Source organism: Ursus arctos, unplaced genomic scaffold (assembly GCF_023065955.2).
Source record: "Ursus arctos isolate Adak ecotype North America unplaced genomic scaffold, UrsArc2.0 scaffold_2, whole genome shotgun sequence".
In the NCBI taxonomy this organism is placed as follows: domain Eukaryota; kingdom Metazoa; phylum Chordata; class Mammalia; order Carnivora; family Ursidae; genus Ursus; species Ursus arctos.
The window spans coordinates 54,822,178-54,841,034 of NW_026622874.1; the positions used below are offsets into that span (position 1 = coordinate 54,822,178).

General features: G+C 54.3%; 1 protein-coding gene across 1 annotated transcript; it reads left to right on the top strand.

Annotated features, from left to right (window-relative positions):
- Positions 1 to 290: 290 nt before the first annotated feature.
- Positions 291 to 9,842, top strand: CUNH1orf115 (chromosome unknown C1orf115 homolog). The gene is made up of 2 exons (XM_026517300.4): positions 291 to 662; positions 7,377 to 9,842. The coding sequence occupies exons 1-2, from the start codon at positions 375 to 377 to the stop codon at positions 7,494 to 7,496; spliced, it is 408 nt and encodes a 135-aa protein (XP_026373085.1). The 5' UTR covers positions 291 to 374; the 3' UTR covers positions 7,497 to 9,842.
- The last annotated feature ends 9,015 nt before the right edge of the window (positions 9,843 to 18,857 follow it).

Sequence of the window (18,857 nt, forward strand, 5' to 3'; positions counted from 1 at the left end):
CGACTATAATCTTTACTATTATTATTATCATTGCCTCCGCCAATTTGATCGGGCAAATGACGTCTCGTTATTTGGGGTTCATGTATGTCGTTGCAAGTGCGGTGGAACGTGTTTCGGACGTTCACTGTGCACCCAGCTTTCGGGGTGTCCCCCTGCTTGGCCGCCAGGTAGGAGGCGGGCGGGTGGGGCTGAGCGCACAATCCCGAGCCCCGCGGCCAGGGGGCGCTGCCACCCAAGTCCCCCCACCCCCCTCTACCCACGCCCCGTCCGGGCTGGGGCGGGCGGCCGGCGGCGGGGGCGCAGGCGCAGGCGCGGGCGGGGCGCAAAGGTCGGTGTCTTCTCACCCCGACCTTCGCCAGAGGGGCCGCAGCATCATGACGGTGGGAGCCAGGCTCCGAAGCAAGGCGGCGAGCGGTTTCCTGCGCCGCGGGCCCCGGGGGCGAGCGCGGGCGGAGGGGGACGAGGAGACGGCTGCCCTCCTGGAGCAGCCGGAGCGCGGGGATGAGGCGGCGAGCGGGGCGAGCGCGGGGCGCCCGGGGGCCCGGAGCGCGCGCAAGGTGCACCTGGCCGTGCTCCCCGAGCGCTACGAGCCGCTGGAGGAGCCGGCGCCCGGCGAGAAGCCCAAGAGGAGGTACCGGCAGAAGCTGAAGAAGTACGGCAAGGTAGGGCCCCACGCCTGCCACCGCCCGCGGGCTCGGGGTGCGGACAGCCGCACCCCCGGCTTCCTGGCAGATCGCCCGGAGGGTGGGGGTCGGGTCCCCACCGTCCGGCTGCCCTCAGCTTCTCTGGGCTGCCTCTGCGTCCCCTCGCCAGCAGTCGTTACCAGAGCACCGAAGAGGGTTCCGCCTGTCGACTGGGAGGTGAAGGAAAACTAAATCGCAAGTAATGATAGAAGCCACACCGGAGCTTTGGGGGGGCTGGGGGCACCAATCCACCCACTCCTCCAGGGCTGGCCGCTTGGTTACATTCCCGGCATGTCTCAACATTCCCCGGGGTTCTGATCCTGGTGTGTGTCACGGCCCCTTGTACAGTTGGTAGGACAGAAATCCGTGTCCCTATTTTACAGATGGGAATACTGAGGCATCAGAGTGGTTAGGTGACTTGTAGAAGGTGACCCAGTTGGAAAGTAGGGAGTTGCAGGCCAATTCATCTCTTCTCTGGCAACATGCTTGCCAGGATATCCCACCAGCTGAGAATTGTTTGGGTTGTTATTCTCAAGTATTCCCAAGGCTATTTCCAGGGCCTGGGAGCTCAACAATACATAAATAGGCACTTGTTGAATCTACTTTTCCCTTCCCCCAGCTGGCTGGCTGTACTCTGGGACCTGCAAACATACTACTGCTTTTTGCCGTGGGGGCTGGGGGGGGGGGCAGAGGAAGGAGGGGAGACAGGAGGAGAGAGAGAGAGAATATGAATGTGGGATAAAATAAGTGTCCTCAGAGATCAAAGCCCAAGGCAGTGCCCAGGGGCCTCTGCCTGGAATCACTTGAAGCTACTCTGCTCCCGCCCCCTGGGGCTGGACAAGGCCACCCAGAAGACGATCATAAACTCACCGTGTCCTGGCCAAAGGCCCCATCTGATTCAGTCTCATCTGTGTCCTCCAGTGGCCTCTTAGCCTATCTGAAACCATCCAGTCTCCACCCCTAGAAACTTCAGTGTATCAACCCCTGTAAAAGCCCATCAGCAGCTTTGGGCGCAGTATATGGGCAGGCCGTGAGTGGTACAGGCTATTACTAAAAACTCTGAAGTCGAGACTCTCGGGTTCGGAGTCCTGCTTGAACCCATCATCCTCTTCCTGGGCTCGGTTGAGTACAAAGAAACCAGCACTAGCCTCTCAGCTGGCGAGCTGATACTGTGGACATCTCAGGTCAGAGGCTGGCGCCTGAAGATGGGGTTGGTGCTCACCTTGTGCAGGGATTGTGCTAACCACTAGGGATCGGAAAGCACACAGTACGGTCCTGCCCTGGTGGAGGCCACACCTCCCAGGGGAATCCCGGCAGAGTCCGGCGCCACCACGGAGCCGCATGGTCCAGAGTCCTTCAGGGATGAGGGTATAAAGTCAGGGCATTTTGAAATCAATGGTGACATGAGAACTTAGCAGCGAAGATTGAGGTTTCACAGGTTAACGACGAGGTACTATTTCACACTCACTAGGACGGCTATTATTTAAAACCAACAAACAAAAAATAACAATTGTTGGCAAGGATGTGGAGAAATTGGAATTCTGTGAATTGCTAATGGAAATGTAAAATGGTGCGGTTGCTGTGGCAAACAGTTTGGACGTTCCTCCAAAAATTAAGCATAGAACTGTCACATGGTTCAGCAATTCAGCTCCCAGGTATATACCCAAAATAATTGAAAATAAGTATAAAATATACATATATATGTATATGTGTACAATATATATGTATATATATGAGAGAGAGAACATATTCACACATTCATAGCAGCATTTTTCAAAATAGCCAAAAGGTGGAAACAGCTCCTGTGTCCACCAACTGATAAATGTTAAACGAAGTGTGGGAGATACATATGGTGCAATATTACTCAGTCATAAAAGGAATGAAGTACCGTTACGGGCCACAGCGTGGATGTGATGGAGGCTGGCTGGGTCCGAGGAGGGACCTTGGCTCCGTGCAGGGTGGCAGGCAAAACTCCAGCCAAGAGAAAGTGAGCGCTGGGTTTATTGAAGACAGAATATAGGTAGAGTGCCTCAGAGACTTGGAAAGAAAAGTGCGTCTCATCTGTGCTTGAGGCCTGGAGTTTTTACTGAGGATGATGGTCTGGTGTCTTCTTAGGCATCCGGAGGAAAGACTCCGTAAGTCACGCAGGCCCTGGAGCCGGGGATCTTGATACATCAGTGGCCTTGGAACCATCCTGCCTGGTCACTCCTTGTATGTTACCGATTGTGCTGGGAAGATCCATTATTGAAACAGACATTATCTGTTCTATAAGGTGTGTGTAGGGCGACGGTGTGGGTCCTGGTGAAAAATAGAAGCAGAAAAAAGCAGTTTTTCACGAGGTCCCTTGAGTTTCCCTGTCTCAGATGAACCTCGAAAGCATCGTGCGAAGTGAAAGAAACCGGCCACACAGGGTCCCATGCTGTATGCGTGGAGATGCCATTTATATAGAACATCCGAAATAGGCAAATGGGGAGAGAGGGAAGCAGAGGCGTGGTCCCCAGGGACTGGGGAGAAGGGGAAATGGGGGCAGGTGTGTAACAGGTGCGGCTCTTCCTCTGGGGACGGTGAAGGTGTTTTGGAAGTCGGTAGAGGTGCTGGTCGCATGACACTGTCCATGTACTAGATGCCACCGAATTTTTCACTTTAAAATGGTTAATTTTTATGTCATGTGAATTTCACCCCAATTACAAAAAAGGGAATTTACCCAGCAGAGAAGGGGTGGCGTCCGAGGCGGAGGGAACAGCGCAGGCAGGGATGTGGGCAGCGAAAGCTGTCGTGTCACACCCCAGCTCAGTAGACACCAGAAGCCACATGAGAGGACACTGTCCTGTTGGAGTTGGGCGTGCCCGCTCTGCCTTCAACTTCTTGGAGGTGTCTGGGAAGGTAACCAGTTAGGGTCCAACATGGAGGAAGAGAAAAGCCCACCCCTCTTTGCTGAAAATCCATGGCAACAGCCAAGCCTCTGCTAGGAGCTTGGGGAGGTGAGTCTCCGGGCTTTAGCCACCACGTGAATCCTTCCCTTACGGGGAAGGGGGAATAAGGAGGGACCTGCGAATGCACCACATTGTTAATGGATGGCTTTTCCTTCAAGGAAGGGGGCTTGGCAGTTCCTGTTCATCTGTTCCCCGGTCAAGCCCTGCGCCCAAGTCCCTTCCTGCCTCTGTTTAAAGAGAGGCATTTGGCTTTTGTGAAACGCAAAAGCATTTCTTCTCTCCTGCTGCCCTGTGGTCCTAGCCAGGCGTGGACCCCAGTGTCGAGCTGGCCCAGCCTCCCAGAGGAGGCTCGGGGCTCAAGGGCTGTGTGCCTGGACTCTTGCCCGGCAGTGTTCCCTGGTGGTTTGTAAGAAATGACACTAGTGTTCCCGTGGTGCTTGAATTGTTCTCAAAGTGCCATTTTCTGGGTTCAGGGAAGGGGAGGAACAGACGTGTGCTGTTCTGCTACGTGCCAAGAGCTGTGCCGCACATTTCATGTGTGGTACCTCCGAATTATCCCCAGGACCTTGGAAAGCTGGGGGGCCCCGTTTGCAGCTATGGAAAACTGGAGTTGAAGGACGTTGTGCTGTTGGAGGCTGCACAGCTGGAGAGTAGCCGCGCTGGGAGGCAGGAGTCTCACCTGGCAGTTGGGTGGAGGGGACTGACCCCCAAAACTTAGCTTAAGAGGAGAGGTCGCCTTTCCCAGGCACCCCTGAGAGCCGCAGGAGGGGTGTGGATGAGGAAAGTAAGTGCATTTTTTCTGTGAGGGAGCTGGGAGAGGGTCGGTTGTCCGCGAGGGAGGGTCGGGGGGGGGGGGGGGGAAAGAATGTGCGGAGTGACTTTTAGTAAACTCAAGAGGGAAAGAAATTATCCTTCTGCTCTAGGTGGCAGCAGGTAAGGACAGGGGCCCCAGAGCCCGGCTGCCAGGCTCAGACCCTGACTCCTGTTGGTTTGGGGACGTTGGGCTGGGCCCACCTCTTCGCCTCAGTTTCCTTCCCTGTAACATGGGGTAAAACGAGGGTTATGGCAGAAGTAAACGGGTTCCTCCCCGCAGAGATCCCCGAGCTCCCCTGGCAGGTGGCAAGGCTTTTGTGACTGTTGGCTGCTGTCTCAGGGGGTGAAGGAGAGACCCCACCCCGTAGGACTGTTGAGTTTCTGATTCCTTTTTCATCAGAACTCGGTAACTGAGAAAAAACCCTCCGTCTGTAGCTGGTCCCCCAGCTCAGCTTTGTGCCTGCGTCCTGACCACATTTCCAAACGTCCTGAAGCCTCAATCTTCATATTCAGGGGGACATGATCTTTGTTGGCAGCTGGGTTTTTGTTTTTGTTTGTTTGGGTTTTAATTTTTCGAAACTGGAGGGGGCGGGGAATCCCTGACTTCACTGGGGGTTGGTGAGTATGGAGAACCCCCTGAAAGCGTGACATCCTAGGACAGCTGTAATAGGTCACCGCCAGCGCGGTGGTCTAGGACCAACACCAGCTGTGCAGGTCTGGAGGCCAGAGTCTGAAATCAGTGTCACTGTGCTGAACTCAGCAGGCTGGTTCCCATAGAGGCCCCGGGGAAAAACCAGTTTCGTTGCCCTTTCCAGCTTCCAGAGGCGCCCATCCTCCCGCATCCCAGCCAGCACGGGTCCGCAGATCTCTCCCTCTGCTTCTGTCGCGACATTGCCTTCGGTGGCCCTTGTATAAGGACGGTTGTCTCCTTTGGGTCCTTATAAATACAAAGGGGCCCTTATAATGATTGGCCCCACCTGAATAATCGAGGACCATCTCCCCATCTTAAGACTCTTAGTTTATTTGCATCTGCAAAATCCCTTTTGCCCTATAAAGCCATACATTTACGGGTTCTTGGGACTTCTTCAGCCTACCACGCTCCTCTAGGTCCCCCATGCCCCACTCCTTCTCCGAGAGATTATTTGGGTTGAAAACTTGACTCCCATCAAAGAATTCAAAACCTCCCTCGAATGACACCGAAATGGTCGTGGATAGATATTTTACATTTCTTTGTATTGCTTTTCTCGAACCTGTGTTTTGACAGTGTTCCAGCTAATGAGCTATTTTATTTTATTTATTTTTTAAAGGTTTTTTAATTTATTTATTTGACAGAGATAGGGAGAGAGGGAACACAAGCAAGGGGAGTGTGAGAGGGAGAAGCAGGCTTCCCACCAGGCAGGGAGCCCGAGGCGGGGTTCGATCCCAGGACCCTGGGATCATGACCTGAGCCGAAGGCAGATGCTTAATGACCGAGCCACGCAGGCACCCCTTATGAGCTGTTTTAGTAGCTTTCTTCTAAATGGCAATGGTGAAGTGACGAGCAGTTTTTGCAAATAGCACGCTGAGGAAAATGGATGTACTGATGCCCAAAATGTCAAGTTCAGTGCCGGCCATCCATGATTCTGGTGGCCTTGCTTGTAAAGGACTGTTTACACTTGATCCCAGAGAACAGTCGTTTTGTTATTGTTATTTCAAGGAGGGAAGTAAAGTTCTCCCACTGAATCTTATTATACATTTATAGCGATGTCTCTCTTAGCAACCTCACGCCACCCCCCGCCCCACGCATGCACCCTAGTGTCTCACTGAGAAGTCAGCGGGCACTATGCCAGGAGTCAGTGTCTAGAGAAGCCATAGATGTGACCTGGCTCTCTCCAGGGCTCCTTGTTGAGCCTGAGAGCTTCCATAGGAAAGACCCGGACCCTTTCTGGGTGCTGGGGGTACAGGAACGAGCACAGGAAAGCCCCTTCATCCGGGAGAGAGGGAAAGTCAGGCTACGAGACAGAGTTAGGTTTGCTGGGCAGGGTCGGCTCCGAGCTCTGTGATTGTGATCAGGGATTTAAGCGAAACCGGGAATTTTAGGTGCTTATTGGATGTGGGAAGGTCGGGAGGCTGAGACACAAGGTGTGTGGTGGGGTCCAGGTCACGCACATGGGTGGTGACATAGTTGAGAGTGATGACGAACGTTGGGGGTAGGAAGTGGAAGTTGGGGTGGGGTGGGCAACAGCACCATTGATGTTAGTGGCGGGGGGGGGGGTCGCTGTGCTTCCTGTTGCCATTCTTGAGTCGCTGGGATGCCCCTTGTCCAGCACCAGGCCTTGCAGAAAGGGAGTGGATAGCAAGAGAGCATGGCGTAGCCCTTACCCTCCAGGAGTTTATAATTGTGCTGGAGGATGCCGCTGTTGGAGAACAGTGGGAGACTCCAGAGACAAATGTGCCGGTTGGACAGGAATCTGCCCTGGAGATGAGGGAGGGCAGGGGGGCTTTTAGATAAGGTGGAGGAGGGACACTTGACCCAGCCTCCAGATGATGCAGTGGCTCCGCTGGAACAGAGAAGAGGAGTAGGCTTTGGTTTAAAAATAAAACCAGGGGCGCCTGGCTCTTGATCTCAGGGTCGTGAGTTCAAGCCCCTGCTGGGCGTGGAGCCTACCTGGAAACAAAACAAAACAAAGCTGGTCTGGCTTTAGAGCCAGCAGCCTCACTGCCGTTCCCAGGGTGTCTGAACTGTCTGGCCACGTGCAGCGCTTGAAAGCCATTTGCAAGGTGATGATGTCTGTTCTGAACCCCCACATGTTCTTGGACTGGGGGCGGATGTGGAAACACGGCAGCTTGCTAATTTGCCCTAAGAGATGAGGCAGAATGGTCCCTTACGTGGGTCACCATCGCGTGCGAGGGAATACAGAGCTGCCTAACGCGCCCCTTTGCTTTTCTCTTCTCTTCTACAAAACAGAACGTTGGGAAGGTCGTCACCAAGGGATGCCGCTACGTGGTCCTCGGCCTGCAAGGGTTCGCCGCGGCCTACTCTGCCCCGTTCGGAGTTGCCACCAGCGTGGTCTCGTTTGTCCGCTAGCAGGAGCGCGGACGGAAGCCCCGCGCTGGGAGCTGTGCGGGCCCAGGACCATCTCCGACCCGAACCCACAAAATCCTTGGAGGAAATCAATGTCTTTCCTTGTTGCATTGGATGAATGCTATGAACGGAACATCCCTGCCCATCCGCTGAGCTTTTCATGACTCTAGGACACAGGTGGCTCCGATGGACAGTCCCGCAGAGAGTCAGGCCCGTATTAAGCTTGGGGTTACGGTGTGCGGACACCGAAGCCTTCACATGGAGGCCACGGGGGGCTGGCCCAGAGGCAGACGCTTGGCAGAAGGGGGCACTCTGGGTGGGTAGCGCACTGGGGATTATGAGGGGGGAAAGGGATTTTGACCTGGACTAATAAGATGATTTGTTATGTTCTGGGAAGGTCGCAGGCCGGCTTGGCGCTCACAGCCCTTGGCTGCCTCGATTCTGGGGGCAGCAGAGGAGCTGTTTGTCTGTCATGTGCCCCATCTCCTTCCTCCACCCCTTTGTCACCAGGAGTTTAATTATGGGCTTGAGAAGAAGGAAGGAAGGAAGGAAAATCTCTTTGAAGGTGGGGTTGCTTTGAAAACTGTGGATGACGTGTGTGACTGTTGAAAGCAGATAAAGCTTGTGATTCCCACCCCCCCACACGAATGTGCAGCTGGCAGGGAGGGAAGGAGAGGGTTCAGAGGCAGGCTGGGTGGGCTGGAGAGGTCGCTGGAGGGCACGCTCCTGCGGTTCCCGGGCCAGCCCTGGCCGGCTGCGGGCTCCGAGCTTCAGGCCTGTGGCTGGCTGACGGCTGCCCCACTCAGCTGCCAGGCACCGTCGCCGACTCCCCGCCGCTGTCCAGAGCCTCTACGCCAAGCCACCAGAGGCGTTTTGTCCAGAGAGAGGGGGACACTGTGCCTGGCAGGGAAAGAGTGTGATTTAGAGAAGGAACCAGTAAGTAGGAGACAGGTGTGCTGGAAGTAGACAGAAAGATGACGGACAGGAGGAGTGGAAGTCCGGGAGCAAGGTATGGTTTATCAGCCCTGGGAAATCGTAGGTGGGCTGGGCTTTCAGCTCCAGGTAGGGACCAGGAATGCTGGGGGGCTGGGGGTGCCACGGCTGGTGCTGCAAACCCCCCTGAGGCCCGTGAGCACTCTCTGGCTGCCTTTGTAGCGTCCTGTCCTCTTCGGTGCTGCCAAGTTGGTCCACATCTCACCTGGATTCAGAGCTCAGAGCCGCATGGGTCTGGGGCCGGACGCTCCCCCAGGACGGCCCAGGGACTGCCATTGGCCAGGGAGGTAAAAGAGGAGGCTCCTCTTACCGTACCCCTCGGCCAACCCCCGTGATAGGCCACCGTGTCGATGTTGCCAGAATACCCGGAAATCCAAATCGTTGTTGCTGATCCGTCTGTAGGGTGGGTGCCAACACCTGCGTGTGGCCCTGAGCAGTTCCCCAGGCCTCGCGGAGGAGCCCTCGGTGCTCATGCCTCACCGGTCAAGCCAACCAGGTGGCACCAGGATGTGGAGAAGGTGGGTGGGGAAGACAGACAGATGGACGGAAGAAGGAACCGGTGTAGGAGAAAGTTGTAGCCAGACATTCTGGAAGCTCGTGTTGAAGAACTTTGTTCCAGTTCTGCCTCCTTAATATTTGTGAGGAAAAGAGAGAACAAATGGTCTTATTTTAACTCAAATGATGAAAGTGGATGATGGCACATTTTCACACATGGGAGATAATGACAACTTGCCTGGTCACACTGGGACTCGGGGAGAAGAGACCGAAGTGGAAGAAAAAGCCAAGCAGAGTTTAGTGGGAGAGCCAGGCCTCCGCGGCCCCTGGGTGACGGGAGGAGGCAGCCTGTAGTGGGCTTGGAGGATGTCCCTCCCGGGGGCCCAGGGATGCTGACCCGCCCCCAGAAGCCTGTTGTGTCCCCTTGGCACGGAAGTGTGACCCCGGAAGGGACCAGTGCTGCCGAGGCCTGTCTGACAAGACCTTCCCCGTCCCATCCCCAAATTGGAGACACTATCAGGCCAAGCACACAGGCCCTGAAATTCAAATTGTCTGGTTAAGAATCCACCTAGAAATGTCATCAGTCAGAACGTGCGGGGATTGCCCTGCGAGCCAGATTCCTGTGTACAGAAGATGACCTTGTCCAAACTCCCGGAGCGCTCAGTCCCCGGGGACATGGCACATTACCTTTTGCCTGTTTCTCTGTCTGCAGTTGTGTTTTGTTTTGTTTTTTTAGTGTCCTGGGTCCACACCCTACTGAGAATTGAGTTTTAGAGCTTTGTCCTTACACGCTTGACCAGGAGGCTGCTTTTGTATCCTTTTCTTGCCCTGTAATGTAAATAAAACCCTTAATTTGTGTAATGTGTCTGTGTGTGAAGTTTCTCCCCCTCACTTTCCAGCCTCGCCTGAGATTCCTGCAGTGTCCAGCCAATGCTGACCTCACACCCGTCGTCGTTGGGGACCTCCCTGGGGCACCCAAGCCACCATGAGGAGCCCGGGACTGCCCCAGGGGGAGGGAGAGGGTCCCGGATTCATTTGGAACTCTGCTTAGGTGGTAAGGAGCAGAGGGGCGGGGCAGGGGGCAGATTCTCTAGAAACCTAGCAGAATAGGCTTCAGCTCACGCCTTTGTTGAAAGTGAAAATTTCCAGAATCTCCAATAGGTGAAAACCGAGCTCTGTGCTCAGGAGCCAGAATCCGTAGCTTGAAGACAGAGTCTGGGTATAAAGAAGGAAGACAGTTTATTACTTTGCCAGGCAAAGGAGGCTGCAGCCGGCTAGTGCCGCCAAGACCGCAAGCCCACCCAGGGTAAAGAGGCTGAGGGGTCTTGGAGGAAAACCCAGGATCTGGGCGGATTCGATAGGAAATCCGGTCCGAGCTGCGTAGCCATGTCTTCAAGGTGGTCTCCTGACTCGCGCTGGCTCTGGCCATCGGAATGTTGTTACCACATCAGCATCCATACTGAAATCCTGGAACAAAGGATTTTGCAGAAAAGTGAAGGCAGGAGGGGGAGAGGCTTCAAGAATGAGGAGGAGAGAAAACTTGTTCAGTTTAAAGTCAAGCCTTGCTGAAGCATGAGTGTGTCCCTCCAAATTTCCGTCCATCTTTACGTTTCTGTAGCGGTTTCACAATTTCGATTGAGAGGCTCCTGTGGGACCAGGAAGCTGCGTTTTTCCCTAGTGGCTTAGAACATGGTGAAGCCCCTGTCCCTTCTCTCCGAGCTGGAAATGCTGGCCCCCAGGGGGTTGCTGCAGGTTGCAGCTGCCAGTGGACTCCCCAGGTGGGAGGCTGGGGTCTGACATGAGCTGGGGCTGCGGAGGTGGGGGGGGGGGGCGCCTGGCAGGTGCCAGCCCCAGGGTGGCATATGTAACATGCCCTTTGACTGAGTCCCCACAGAAGCTGTGGGAAAGGGCTTGGTGGGAGGGAAGCCCACCTCTGCACCCAGTTGATGTCGTTTTGGGAGTACAGGTGAGGTTCAGTGGGGTGGAGTCTGGAGCTGACGGCCAAGAAAGAATTCTTGAGACGTCTTCAGTGCAAAATGCTGGCTTATTAAAGCACGGGGACAGGACCCGGGGGCCGAAAGAGCTGCTCCCCGGGTTGTGAGGGGTGGCTGATTATATACTATGGGGTTGGGGGGATTAAGGAAAGGGGAGGTTTCAAAAGGATTTTCATATGTTGAAGAGGACCTACTAGATACCAGAGGCCTTGCCATTGTCAAGTTAAGGTGGTTTTTCCCTCTAGCAGGGAGGGCAGGAGCATTAAGATGGTTGGGAGCTTCCTGGAAGAGTATCACGCGCGTCCCATCAGGGAGTAGGGGGTGGGGGCGAGGTTGCCGGGGGTCGCCTTATGCTCTGTCTTCAGCCAGCCTTCTGCTCCCTCATCACAGTGGGGATGTGTGAGTTTTCCAGCACCTCCACGCAGTTCTGATACGAGCTGGGTGTTCTAACGCTTCCCTGGAGGGAGCCTCATATCTCACAGATGAAAGGGCTGAGCCCTCCTACAGGACTGGTCCCTCTCTCCAGACCAGGAGCAAGTCCAAGTTGCCACCAGTGATTTGCATTGACCAGCTCAAGATCGGAGGTTCCAACAGCCCCCTCCTTGGGTCCCGTTAATTTGCTAGAGCGGCTCACAGAACTCAGAGAAACATTTTACTCCCTGTTACCTGTTTATTAGAAAAGGATCTAACTTGGAGCAGCTGGATCGAAGAGAAGCATAGGGCAAGGTCTGAGGAGAGGGCACAGAGCTTCCGTGCCTCCCCAAACACACCCCTCTCCCCAAATCTCCTGTGTGTTCACCAGCCCGGAAGGTCTCCCGAACGCGGTCTCCCCAAATCTGTGTGTTCACCAGCCCGGAAGGTCTCCCGAACGCGGTCTTTATGGAGATGTCATTACATAGGATGACTGATTAAAAATCAGTGGCAGTTGGCAATAGAGTTCAATCTCCATCCCCTCTCCTCCCCGGAGGTCTGGGGGGAGACGGAAAGTTCCAAGCCTTGAATCACAGGCTTGGTTCTGGCAACCTGGAGGCTTGTCTCATTAGCATAACAAAAGACACCTTGCCTGCTCTCACAACTTAGAAATTCCAGAAGGGTTTTAGGAGCTTGTGCCAGGAACAAGGACCAAGACCAAGTCTATATATATATATTTTTTTTTTTTTTGAAGACTTTTAAAATTTGAGACAGAGCCCAAGCAGGGGGAAAGGGCAGAGGGAGAGAGAGAAGCAGACTCCCCGGTGAGCAAGGAGCCGGATGCGGGGATCGGGCTCGATCCCAGGACCCAGAGATCATGAACTGAGCGAAAGGCAGCCGCTTCACCGACTGAGCCACCCAGGCATCCCACCAACTACATGTTTCTTATAAATCACAATAACACAGGCGGGTCAAGAGAGGCGGGGCGGTTCTGGGTAGCCGCGGATTGTACTCCCTGGGGGGCGGGAGTCCGTGTGTCCACCTGCTGTTAGGCGTAGAGCAAAGCAGGAAGTGAGGGACCTTGGAACCCCCCCTGCTGTCCCTCTCTGCGCCATACCTGCACTTTGTCCGAGAACCCTGACTGGCGTCTGTGACGGAGAAGCAGGGATTGAGCTCAGGCCTCCTGCACCTTCCGGTGGTCGTCTGGGACTCGGCAGCGCCCTCGGCAGACATGGTCCTGGGGCTGGGAAACCCTCCCGGCAGGTTCAAGGAGCTGCTGCTGTGGGGTTTGCCCCCACGATATCTTTTTTCCCCACTCCTGACTCTGCAGGAGCACCGGTAAAGTGAATTTAACTTTGTGATGCCATCATCCCCAAACTGTTTTGAAAACTTTATAATCTCTCTGTAAAGGTATATTATAGCACAAATTATATACAGAGTTAAAGGGGAAAAATAATGCCCTCGGCATCCTTGTAAAGGCTGTATTTGAGAGGTTCTGTGGTTTGGCTAAAAGCCTGAAGAAAAAAAAAATCTCAAACTCCCTTGACCATTCATGGGGAAATGTGGGAAAAAATAATACGTGGATTTTTTTTTTTTTTTAAGAGGCAAGTTTTCTGAGTCAAACCACTCCACTGAACTTCATAGGGGAAAGGAGGTCTCTTCAGATTTTCTAGAAGGCTCAGTGCCAGAGCCCGGTAGGTGTGAAAGCCACAAAGGGGCAGGCCTGGGAGGGGGAGGGAAGGGCAGAACAAAGGTTTGGCTGCTGGATGGCCGGGCCTAATCTCCCCCGCAGGGGTGCTCAGCCCCTTCTACCTTGCATCTAGGACATACTCTAGGGTCAGAATTCAACATCTCCAGGACTGGCTCGGCTGTGGTTTGGTTTTTTTGGTTTTGTTTTTGTTTTTTTTTTTAAAGATTTTTATTGATTTATTTATTTGACAAAGAGAGACAGCCAGCGAGAGAAAGAACACAAGCAGGGGGAGTGGGAGAGGAAGAAGCAGGCTCATAGCGGAAGAGCCCGATGTGGGGCTCGATCCCAGAACACCGGGATCATGCCCTGAGCCAAAGGCAGACGCTTAACGCCTGCGCCACCCAGGCGCCCCTGTTTTTGTTTTTTTTAACTGACGTTTCTCAGGTGATTCACTTGCATAACCTGTTGACAAGACTCTGAACAAGTGTGTCTGGTTTAAAGCTGGCACAGAAATGAGGACCAAAGTACAGACCGAGCTAAGAGGGAGCCCTTCCTGTCACTGGCTCTTTCGTTCCAGAGCAAACCCCTTCCACCCAGCCCCGCTTTCTCCATTCAAAATGGGGGGAAATAGGGCAGCAGGGTGGCTCCGCTGGTTAAGCGTCAGCCTTCGGCTCAGGTCATGGCCCCGAGGTCCTGGGATCAAGTCCCGTGTTGGGCTCCCTGCTCAGCGGGGAGTCTGCCTTTCCTTCTGCTGTTTCCCCTGCTTGTGCTCTCTGGCTCTGTGTGTGTGTGTCAAATAAATAAAATCTTTAAAAAAAAATCAAAACGGGGGAGATAATTCGTGTCTGTTTCCCTTCCTATGAGAGATGTTTAGAATCAGTGCAGAAGTAGAAAGTGGTGACGTAACACCTTTTTTGTTTGTTTGCGAGGGACTTACCTGCTGGAAAAAGCACTTTACAAGTTTATCTTCTTTCGTCGTGGAAAGAGCCCTGAGTTAGGTGTTAGTATCATGCCCCCACTTGGAGCCGGGAAGCAGAAGCACTTTCTGTGGGGGACGATGCTTTGTGGTTTTTGAGATCTATAGCATTAAGGAGAAAAAGTCATTTAAGTTATTTACGAATTCCCTTTATCACTGATGAGGGAACAGAAGGCAGGCTGAGGACAAAGCAGAAACTGACACCCCCCCCCCATGGGATATATGTGACATTCCTCAGGCGCTCCTGGCTGCCCGAAAGGACCAAGAAATAGTTAACCTATAGATACCACAATCCTGCAAGACTTAAGTCTCCCTCAGTTTACAAATGTCTTTAGCAGTTTACAAGAACGAAGCATTTCTATCAATAACTGAGCTTTCGGAAGGGAATGTAGATACAATTAAAGGTCCTTGTAATCTGCAGGCTCCAGGAAGTTCCCAACTATCTTCATGTTAATGCCTCGCTAGAGGGAAAACAATGGCAAGGCCTCTGGTATCTTGTGAGTCTTCTTTAACATATGAAAGTATTTCCTCAACCTCCCTTTTTCCTTACCTCCCCCAACCCCATGGTATATAACAGCCACCCCTCACAACCCGGGGCAGCAGCTCTTTCTGCCCACGGGTCCTGTCCCCGTGCTTTAATAAACCACCAATTTTGCTCCAAAGACGCCTCAAGAATTCTTTCTCGGTCGTCGGCTCCAGACTCCACCCCGCTGAACCTCACCTGTATTCTGTGTCCTCATCATCACCATTATTTTCCATGCAAAATCAAGCTTGAATTTGCCTCTTGGTGCCTTCATTTCAGTAAGTCAGTGAGCCATGCCCGTGGTCCCACAGGCCTGGGATTCGGTCTGCCCCCCCGCATTCCTCATGCTCCCCTGGATTCCACCTGTTCCTGGGCAGGGATTCTCCATGCCTCCCAGGTCTCCTTGGGCATCAAAGAGGAGGACCAGGCACACGCAGTCTCGTGCTGGCTGGCTTAACCACATCCTTCTATGTGATTCTGGGTCCAGGAAGCCCTGAAACCAGGACTCGGGCTGCGCTTTCAGCCCCTTCCAGCTGCCCCCCACTCGAGGTTCTCTCAGGCTCTGTTACCCCCGAGGGATCCCAAGGAAGAGAGAACTTTCAGCCTAAGCACATCCAATCCAATTATTTGCATTCCTAGGCCCAATAACGTGACCCAGCTAGGTAGCTAGAAACCCTGCAGCGAAAGACTCGGGGCGCTGACCAGCCCCTCATACCACGAATTTCTGAGATGCTGAGATTGCTTCGCTGCTGCTTTACCACAGGCGAGGTGCAGGACGTCGCTGCTGCTTTACCACAGGCGAGGTGCAGGACGTCCAGGCTGCTTTGAGGTAACAGGCTTGAGCGATGGAAGCTTGAGCAAGGCAGGAGGGCCCACGGTGACCAGAGAGCTGAGTGCCCAGAGGCTCGATAAGCGACCCACCCTGAAATAGCCATAGGCCCCGACTGACCAGTTATATCCAGGCACAGTTCCTGCGATTACCCAAAAAGGGGAAATTCCCTACAGCTCCATACTCCCTCACTCCATCCTATAGCTATGACCCCTCACCACCCGTGTTGCACACAGTCTCTCCTTTGCTCTTCTGTCCCCATCCCTTGTGCTGTATTCAATAAACTTCTTTTTTTCTGCGTTGGGTGAAGTATCTCACCACCTGTGCCACCAGCCCCCACCCAGTTGGGATGCCCCACGTTTGGGGACCCCCCCATCCCATCGCCGCACCCCACACAGAGGGCGGGGCATGGGGGCTGGGCCGGGGAAGGGATCTGTGCCCCCAGGTCGGTCGGGGCGGTTGACCTTTGTTTTGCCACATGTCCTCAGTGTGATTTCTGTTGCCACGGTTACTGTGTTCCCCTCCTGGGTTCCCTGCAGCGCCCAGGGGCCACGTGCCCGAGCCCCCAGGCTAGCAGGCAGCCGCCCTGCACCCCAGGAAGACCACTGGCAGTCCTCTAGCCTTGGACGAGGTCTGGTTTCTTTGAATTGCAGGGCTTGGTTTCTTTTGTAAAGTCGAGGAAGTCGTGGCTGCTTCCAGGCTCTTCGGCGGATCAGATTTGGAGTGTATGAGGCACGGAGCGCGCGGGGGTGTGGGCGGGTCTTCTCACCGACTGGCTCCCCCCCTGGATCAACAGACCGCGTGCTGGGGGGAAAGAAGACCTGGGGAGCAGGGGTGGGGTTGAAAGAGGAACTTCGGCTGCTTGATTTTGATCTCAGCGGTTTAGTGGGGTTCTTGTTTCCAGCTTGTCTCTGGGCTCAGGTGGAGCACCCCCTGATGGGAACCCCAGCCCCCCCCCCCCGCAGCCAGGAGCACCCTGAGCCAGCGAGACCCCCCCCACCGCCCGTCACTGACTCCCAGATAATGCTGGCTTGAACCTTCACTGTGTTCCTGCATGTGTGCGCCCACCTTTGCCTCCCCCCCCCCCCGTTTGCCTTATATACACCCACAACTATTTTCGGTATTTGGAGGCAGTCTTTGAAATGCCAGTCCACTGTCCTCCCCGTGGTGGCCAAACTGAAATAAATTCCTTTCTTGTTTCACCACCTCTGGATTTTGTCAGCGGCAAGTGGCCGTACCTGGTCTGTTTGGATGCCCCCCTGCCCCAGTCAGGTGCTGTTTGTGGCACCCCAACCTGCTACAGGGGAGGAGGGGGAGGGAACTGGGGGGGGGCAGAGAGACACACAGCCTGCTTGCCCTCCACTGTTAGTGTTTTTCTCTCTTCCCCCTAAACTTATCCTTTATCTACAGGGAATGGCTTCCAGGTTCCTGAGGGGAGCAGAGCCCCCACTTTTCCCTTGGCTTAAAACGAGCCCAGCTAGAGTTGCGGCAGAGCTGGAGTGGGGGCAGGGGCTCGAGGTTCCAGGAAAAGGTTTATTTGTAGCTTTCTGTCTTTTCCAGCCCTTCCAGGTGAGGAAGGACACTGCACTTTCACCCTGAACTGGGTTAGGTTTGCCGCGGGCCTTGTTTCCCAACACCCAGACTGGTCCTGTTTGTGACATGGGGGTGCAGAAGAAGTCCTGTCAACTTCTTTGGGCACAGTGTTCAAAGGACAAACGGGCCGCCTGAGGACCACTGGGAAAGCTCGGGGCTCTCAGGAGGGTGGCAGGAGGTCACCGTCGTGGCTCATGGCAGACACGCAGGGGCCCTACAAACTCAGTAATAACAACTCTGAGGACCGGGAGAGCCAATACACACTCTCATTAATCACCCAGGGAACCTCTTCATTTGTGTCCGCTCACGTGTTCAGCAAAGGAAGCTGTGTGCACCTGTCATGTCCCTGCAGCATGCAGGACGGCTGGGCGGCTCCACTGGGAGGCAACAGGACAGGTGGTTGTGGCTGTGTGTCCGGCTATCACGCTGCCCCGGGTTGCAGGGTCGAGTGCAGGAGGTTGTTAGGAGGTTGTAGAGAGCAAGATGGAGTCACTTGTGTCAAGCAGGGGCCTGTGTGAAGCAATGACCCAAGGAGCAAAGGGTACTGTAGCCGGGAGACATCGCCGAGACCAGCACCTGCTGACCACACCCCAGAGCTGACGACGAACAGAAGCAGAGGGGGTCTGCGGGGGCCCAAGACTGGTTCAGTCCCTCCAAAAAGGGAAGACTTGCAGTAAACTGTCAGACTCCTCAGACAGGAGCGGGAAATCCTTCCCTGCTTGAACTCAATAGGCAGTAAGTGCCCAGAGCCGACCGGACAAGACAAGGCTTTATCTCAGCTGCACGCCTACAGATGGTCTGCACGGTTGGTTCAGTAACTTCGGGTAACCGCTCTGTTATCTTGTTTGTTGTGTGACTATCTTCTGTTCTGCTCTGTGCACTCTCTACAAAGCCAAGTCAATCACGTGGTGCAATGTCATTGAGTTTGGAATCCTGAACCCGCTTTATAATTATGTTAACCTTGCTTTATGACTGAAGGGAGCTGACGTTGTGGAAAGACCCAGCTTGGGTGTGGCCTTCAGAGCACGCTCACGACAGAGAAGGAGGCAGGACTGGGCTGAAGGCGCCCAGCAGTTAGTGGAGGCCCAGCCATGGCCTCTGCCCACCCCCAGGAACTCTGATGCTAGTGTGGCCTTACAGGGTTGACCTGACTTGCTCCGAGATGGCCAGGCCCTTATACCCCATGCTGATCAGTCCATGGATCTGGGCTGCCCTCCGGACAAGGTGGCTCTCCAGTCTTAAAAGTCGTCTCAGTCCACAGACATTCCCAGCAGGTGGGGCCGAGTCTTTCCTGGAAGGCGGATCTGGGTAGCATATCTGAGTGTCCACTGCGCTGGCTCTGAACTCTGACGCCACAGCTCGCCCCCTGTGTGACCTTGGGCAAGAGGCTCAGCTTCTCTGAATCATAGTTTGCCCATCAGACAAGAGGGAGTTTGATAACCGTACCCACTTTGCAGAGTTATCAGAAGGATATTCATTCTCACAATAGTGAAACCCATAGAAAGAGCTCAGTATGTCATTGTTTCTGGAAATAATAAAAAAAGTAAGGTCTGGCCTTGAGGGAACTTCTATTCAATCATATAGTTTCAGACAATTATAATCCAGCCTGAAGAGTGCATGCGTGAGGAGATCGAGGAGCCCCTTAGGAGCGGCCCCTGACCCTATCTTGGGAAGGCTCCCCACAAGGCGGGGGACGTCAGAGCTGGGACCTGCGTGATAAGCAGGAGCTATCCAGGCAGGGGGAAGAAGGGGAGGGGAGGAAAGAGGGTTTCAGGCAATGGAGTAACCTGTGCAAAGGTCCAAAGGGGAGAGAAAAGTGAGTGACGGTGTGCCTGGACAAGGGCGTCCAGGGGGTGGTGG